The sequence below is a fragment of the Procambarus clarkii genome, chromosome 94, assembly GCF_040958095.1.
Source record: "Procambarus clarkii isolate CNS0578487 chromosome 94, FALCON_Pclarkii_2.0, whole genome shotgun sequence".
In the NCBI taxonomy this organism is placed as follows: domain Eukaryota; kingdom Metazoa; phylum Arthropoda; class Malacostraca; order Decapoda; family Cambaridae; genus Procambarus; species Procambarus clarkii.
The window spans coordinates 4948125-4954189 of NC_091243.1; the positions used below are offsets into that span (position 1 = coordinate 4948125).

The 6065-nt window shown below is 54.0% G+C and overlaps 2 protein-coding genes across 2 annotated transcripts; both read right to left on the bottom strand.

Moving 5' to 3' along the window:
• Positions 1-3143: 3143 nt before the first annotated feature.
• Positions 3144-3821, bottom strand: LOC138359974 (uro-adherence factor A-like). The gene has a single exon (XM_069319852.1). It carries the CDS (start codon positions 3819-3821, stop codon positions 3144-3146), a length of 678 nt encoding a protein of 225 aa, XP_069175953.1.
• A 390-nt stretch (positions 3822-4211) lies between these two features.
• LOC138359975 (alpha-S1-casein-like) lies at positions 4212-4499 on the bottom strand. Its single transcript, XM_069319853.1, has one exon. It carries the CDS (start codon positions 4497-4499, stop codon positions 4212-4214), a length of 288 nt encoding a protein of 95 aa, XP_069175954.1.
• Positions 4500-6065: the final 1566 nt, after the last annotated feature.

A 6065-nucleotide genomic window follows, 5' to 3' on the forward strand; every position in this document is an offset into this window, starting at 1 on the left:
GGGTATAAAATGTCGGTGACAGAAGCTGGGGTCCTAAGTAATGGTGGTAAAGGTAGAAAATTCCGAGCACTTTGTGGCCGGGGAAAAGTCACAGTGAAAGGACATTTTACTCTCTCCAGGTAGTTTTTTTATACAGTCGGAGAATGTCAAAAAGGTTTCGTAGGCACTTGAATAAACACATTGGGGTATACGAGAATTGGAAAATGAAAAAAAATATTAATCAGAAATAAGTTACTTAAAACCAATAAATGTGTATTGTTGGTTTATATATAAAATGAAAGGCAAGTGAATTTATATATATATATATATATATATATATATATATATATATATATATATATATATATATATATATATATATATAGTATATATATATATAATATATATATATATATATATATATATATATATATATATATATATATAATATATATATATATATATTATACACACACAATTCCAAGGGTAGAGAGGATGAGGGTGCGGGTACCTGGAAGCCGCTAAGCCTACAGGAGGTCCCTGGGGGCGGCCTGTGTGGTGACCGTCGTCTTCAGGGACATGTGGTGGGCTTTATGGGTTTATGGCAAGCCTCCCGACCCTGAGATGGGACAGATAACACTCCCATGGGAAATGGCCGGCAGCCATCCTTGCCCCCTTCTCACCTACCCCCTACCCCCCCCCCCAACTCTCTCTCTCTCTCTCTCTCTCTCTCTCTCTCTCTCTCTCTCTCTCTCTCTCTCTCTCTCTCTCTCTCTCTCTCTCTCTCTCTCTCTCTCTCTCTCTCTCTTTCTCAAAGATTAAGTAAATTTATTGAGACAAAATACATCTCGAAGGGATAGAGTAACTCTGAGGACTCTTATTATTCTCCTCTGTTACAAGTCCCTCAAGGGGTTGTTACAAGTCCCTCAAGGGGCTGTTACAAGTCCCTCAAGAGGCTGTTACAAGTCCCTCAAGAGGCTGTTACAAGTCCCTCAAGGGACTGAGTGATGGTGGGCCCCTGAGGGACGGCTGGTATGTCAGGGGCTCCTCGCGTGATCCCCGCCGCTTGATGGCTGTATTTTACTAATCCTAAATTTGTACTGAATCAGATAAATTTTTTTGCTGTTTTTTTATATGCTGGGAAGGTATGGAGGCTGCGTTATAACGACTTAAGCCTTGCAGCACCTGAAGACTCTCCTCCCCAGGCACAGTCAGACGGAGAGGGTCGAAGCTGCGAGCCTTCAAGTGGTTATCTTTCTTGAGGTTATCTTGAGATGATTTCGGGGCTTAGTGTCCCCGCGGCTCGGTCCTCGACCAGGCCTCCACCCCCAGGAAGCTGCCCGTGACAGCTGATTAACTCCCAGTTAGCTATTTACTGCTAGGTAACAGGGGCATCAGGGTAAAAGAAACTCTGCCCATTTTTTCTCGTCGGCGCCTGGGATCGAACCCGGGACCACAGGATTACGCGTCCAGTGTTCTGTCCGCTCAGCTACCTGTCCTCCCTGGACAAGTGAGCCATAACTTGGTTTAGACAGCTGGGCCAGGAGCGGCGAAGACGCATAGTGGGCTAGTAAAGACCTGGGTAAATACTGGTTCGGTAACAGGGCTGTTGATTTGTGGAACCAGTTGCCAGGAGACGTGGTGAAGGTGGGGTCCCTCGATTGTTTCAAGCGCGGGTTGGACAAGTATATGAGTGGGACTGGGTGGTTATAAATAGGAGCTGTCTTGTATGGCCAATTGGCCATCTGCAGTTGCCTTTATTCCTATGTTCCTCACACTGTCTAACCTCAGGGGTAACTTCAGGGGCTCTGCACCTCATGCACACGACCTCTCTCCCCCTGGGGCGTCCTAGCTTCCATGCACACACCTGGGTTGCAGGTGTGGACGAGAACATCACACACACATCTGCCTGTTGGTGTGGCTTTGTTTGAATAAAAAGTCGAGTTGAGCTGATAAGTTCATTCCTGGCCACCTATATCATCACCATTCACCTAGCACTGTGGCCGTGCGAGCTACGAACACCAACAGTCTCACAGATCAGGCAGTCACCAGGGAAGGCAGGCTGGGCTGCTGGAGCAGGACTCATAATCGTCAACAGGTGAACATCCATATAATTCCTCACTCTACACACTAGTCTTACAGCTGCGTGTCCCTACTCCACATCTAAAATCCCGGTGACCTAGCCACCCAGTGGACAGCTCAGGGACACACCCGCCCTCCCCTGGACAGCTCAGGGACACACCAGCTCTCCATGGACAGCTCAGGGACACACCCGCTCTCCCTGGACAGCTCAGGGACACACCCGCTCTCCCCGGACAGCTCAAGGACACACCCGCCCCCCTGGACAGCTCAGGGACACACCCGCCCTCCCTGGACAGCTCAGGGACACACCCGCTCTTTCTGGACAGCTCAGGGACACACCCGCTCTCCCTGGAGAGCTCAGGGACACACCTGCGCTCCCTGGACGGCTCAGGGACACCCGCCTTCCCTGGACAGCTCAGGGATACACCCGCCCTCCCTGGACAGCTCAGGGATACACCCGCCCTCCCTGGACAGCTCAGGGATACACCCGCCTTCCCTGGACAGCTCAGGGACACACCCGCTTTCCATGGACAGCTCAGGGACACACCCGAACTCCCCTGGACAGCTCAGGGACACACCTGCCCTCCCTGAACAGCTCAGGGACACACCCGCTCTCCCTGGACAGCTCAGGGACACACCCGCCCTCCCCTGGACAGCTCAGGGACACACCTGCCCTCCCTGAACAGCTCAGGGACACCGCAGGCCAAACCCGACCTCGTAGTCAGACTTCCTGCTTGGCGCGGTCGCTGACCAGGTGCGCAGCTACTCTCCCGGTACCTCTTGCGCTGGCGCCGGAGTCCAGCGTTTGGATATTCGTGAAGTACTAATGTCCCGTAAGCAAACGCACAGTTCAGTCTCAGCAAGTACCACAAGACATCACTAACCGTGAGACATCACAAGGTAGTGTACCAGGAGTCGGCGAGTGGGCATGTGGGGGTTCGTGCCTCGCGGGCGGAGAAGGGGGCATCCTGGGGGCGTCACCCACCTCGTGGGAAGGTAAACCAAGGTGCTCTTGCTCTCCTCTGTTGACCCAACAATGTAAAACTTCCCCAGCTGTAAATATACACGCAGCTCCGGGTCTTTTAAGCTCTCTTATTGTTGCTGCTAATGGCGCTACAGGTAATGATAGTTACACTGTAGCTTCTGGGAGTTGTTGTCACCACGGCTGGCTCATACTGGCTTGCTGGCTCACACTGGCTTGCTGGCTCACACTGGCTTGCTGGCTCACGCTGGCTTGCTGGCTCACACTGGCTTGCTGGCTCACACTGGCTTGCTGGCTCACACTGGCTTGCTGGCTCATACTGGCTTGCTGGCTCATACTGGCTTGCTGGCTCACACTGGCTTGCTGGCTCACACTGGCTTGCTGGCTCACACTGGCTTGCTGGCTCACACTGGCTTGCTGGCTCACACTGGCTTGCTGGCTCACGCTGACATGCTGACTCTTGCTGGCGCATGCTGGCTCTTGCTGGCGCATGCTGGCTTGCTGGCTCACACTGGCTTGCTGGCTCACACTGGCTTGCTGGCTCATGCTGGCTCACGCTGGCTTGCTGGCTCACACTGGCTTGCTGGCTCACACTGGCTTGCTGGCTCACACTGGCTTGCTGGCTCACACTGGCTTGCTGGCTCACGCTGACATGCTGGCTCTTGCTGGCGCATGCTGGCTCTTGCTGGCGCATGCTGGCTTGCTGGCTCACACTGGCTTGCTGGCTCACGCTGACATGCTGGCTCTTGCTGGCGCATGCTGGCTCTTGCTGGCGCATGCTGGCTTGCTGGCTCACACTGGCTTGCTGGCTCACGCTGGCTTGCTGGCTCACGCTGGCTTGCTGGCTTGCTGGCTCACGCTGGCTTGCTGGCTCACACTGGCTTGCTGGCTCACACTGGCTTGCTGGCTCACACTGGCTTGCTGGCTCACACTGGCTTGCTGGCTCACACTGGCTTGCTGGCTCACGCTGGCTTGCTGGCTCACACTGGCTTGCTGGCTCACACTGGCTTGCTGGCTCACACTGGCTTGCTGGCTTGCTGGCTCACACTGGCTTGCTGGCTCCCACTGGCTTGCTGGCTCACGCTGGCTTGCTGGCTCACACTGGCTTGCTGGCTCACACTGGCTTGCTGGCTTGCTGGCTCACACTGGCTTGCTGGCTCACACTGGCTCACGCTGGCTTGCTGGCTTGCTGGCTCACGCTGGCATGCTGGCTCACGCTGGCTTGCTGGCTCACACTGGCTTGCTGGCTCACACTGGCTTGCTGGCTCACACTGGCTTGCTGGCTCACACTGGCTTGCTGGCTCACACTGGCTTGCTGGCTCACGCTGGCTTGCTGGCTCACACTGGCTTGCTGGCTCACGCTGGCTTGCTGGCTCACACTGGCTTGCTGGCTCACACTGGCTTGCTGGCTCACACTGGCTTGCTGGCTCACACTGGCTTTTGTTTTGTTTATCATCAGCTGAATTCTTATCTCCTCAATACTCCTAGGATCTTATCTCCTTAGTACTCGTAAAAGCATTGCCCAACCACTTGGGCTGGACGGTAGAGGGACGGTCTCGCTTCATGCAGGTCGGCGTTCAATCCCCGACCGTCCAAGTGGTTGGGCACCATTCGTCCCCCCCCCCCCTCCGTCCCATTCCTAAACCTTATCCTGACCCCTTCCAAGTGCTATATAGTCGTAATGACTTGGCGCTTTCTCCTTTCTCCTGATAATTCCCTCCCCTCCAAAGGATACCAGATCAACCAGGCTGTGACTCATACGTCAGGCTGCGAACAGCCGCGTCCAACAGTCTGGTTGACCAATCCAGCAACGAGGAAGCCTGGTCGACGACCGGGCCGCGGGGTCGCTATAAGCCCCGAAAGCACCTCAAGGTAACCTCAAGGCAACCCTTCCTAGGAGCATTTTTGTCTGTCTCGCCACACTATCCAGAGGTCCCGGCAAGCCGGTTTTGGCCGGTCATTATACAGCCAGGGACCAGGGGAGAGGAGGGGCTTGTCGGAGGTCAGATGCACCTGCCTCCCCTGCTGCTGCTGCTCCTCCAGGCGCCCCCTGCAGGCAACACCCGCCACCTGCACTGGTGCTCCTGCGTGGTCCCTGGCGCTCCCTCAACATACGTGGCCTTTCACGAAGATTTAGAATGAGGGATCTAGTGTATATGTACATTTAGAGAGAGAGAAATGTGTAGTAAATGTGAAAGAGGAAAATAGGTCGGGAGTCAGTGCATTAGACAACCGACGGTTCGAAAGGCGGGGTCCAAGAGCTAACAGCTGGATCTTGGAGGCACAAATAGTAATTACAAAACAAGTAAATCCACACAAAACTGGGTAGGTCGGTGCTAGAAGGCCAAGTTATACCAAGTTATACCAAGTTATGCCAAGTTATGCCAAGTTATGCCAAGTTATACCAAGACGGTATAACCAGAAACAGACGACAGAGTCTACATTTGAACAGGTGAATGGTGTTGAATAGAGAGCACTGAAAATAGAACTCAATGTGTTAAGAGTGAAGCCGAGGCAATCCCAGCGACCCCCAGTCCCAGCATCCTCCCAGCCACTATAAGAAATATTGCAGGAACAAACGTGGACGTTTTCAAGAGAAAACTGGGTAGTTTTCTTCAAGAAGTGCCTGACCAACCGGACTGTGGTGGATATGTGGGCCTGCGGGCCGCTCCAAGCAACGGCCTGATGGACCAAGCTATCACAAGTCAAGCCTGGCCTCGGGCCGGGCTTGATGAGTAGAAGAAATCGTAGAACTCCCAGAACCCCACCAAGCAGGTATTGTTTAGAGCAGCTCTCAGATCAGTGGTGGTATCGTGCACCCAGCGGTGCCCTGAGCCTCCGCCATCCTGCACACCGGATCACACGTCGGCCAGACGAGGGAGGAGACAGCCAGGAATGTGGGGCGAGGTGTGAGGGGTCGGGGGTGAGGTGTGGAGGTGGGGGATGGAGGTGAGGCTGTGGAACCAAGCCTGGGAGTCAGGTGTGCAGGGGAAGAAATCATGAGCCAAGCATGATAGTGAGG

What these genes read in the sequence shown, in the direction of transcription:
- LOC138359974 (XM_069319852.1), bottom strand. Translation starts at nt 3,821, where the DNA reads ATGCGCCAGCAAGAGCCAGCATGCGCCAGCAAGAGCCAGCATGTCAGC.
- LOC138359975 (XM_069319853.1), bottom strand. Translation starts at nt 4,499, where the DNA reads ATGATAAACAAAACAAAAGCCAGTGTGAGCCAGCAAGCCAGTGTGAGC.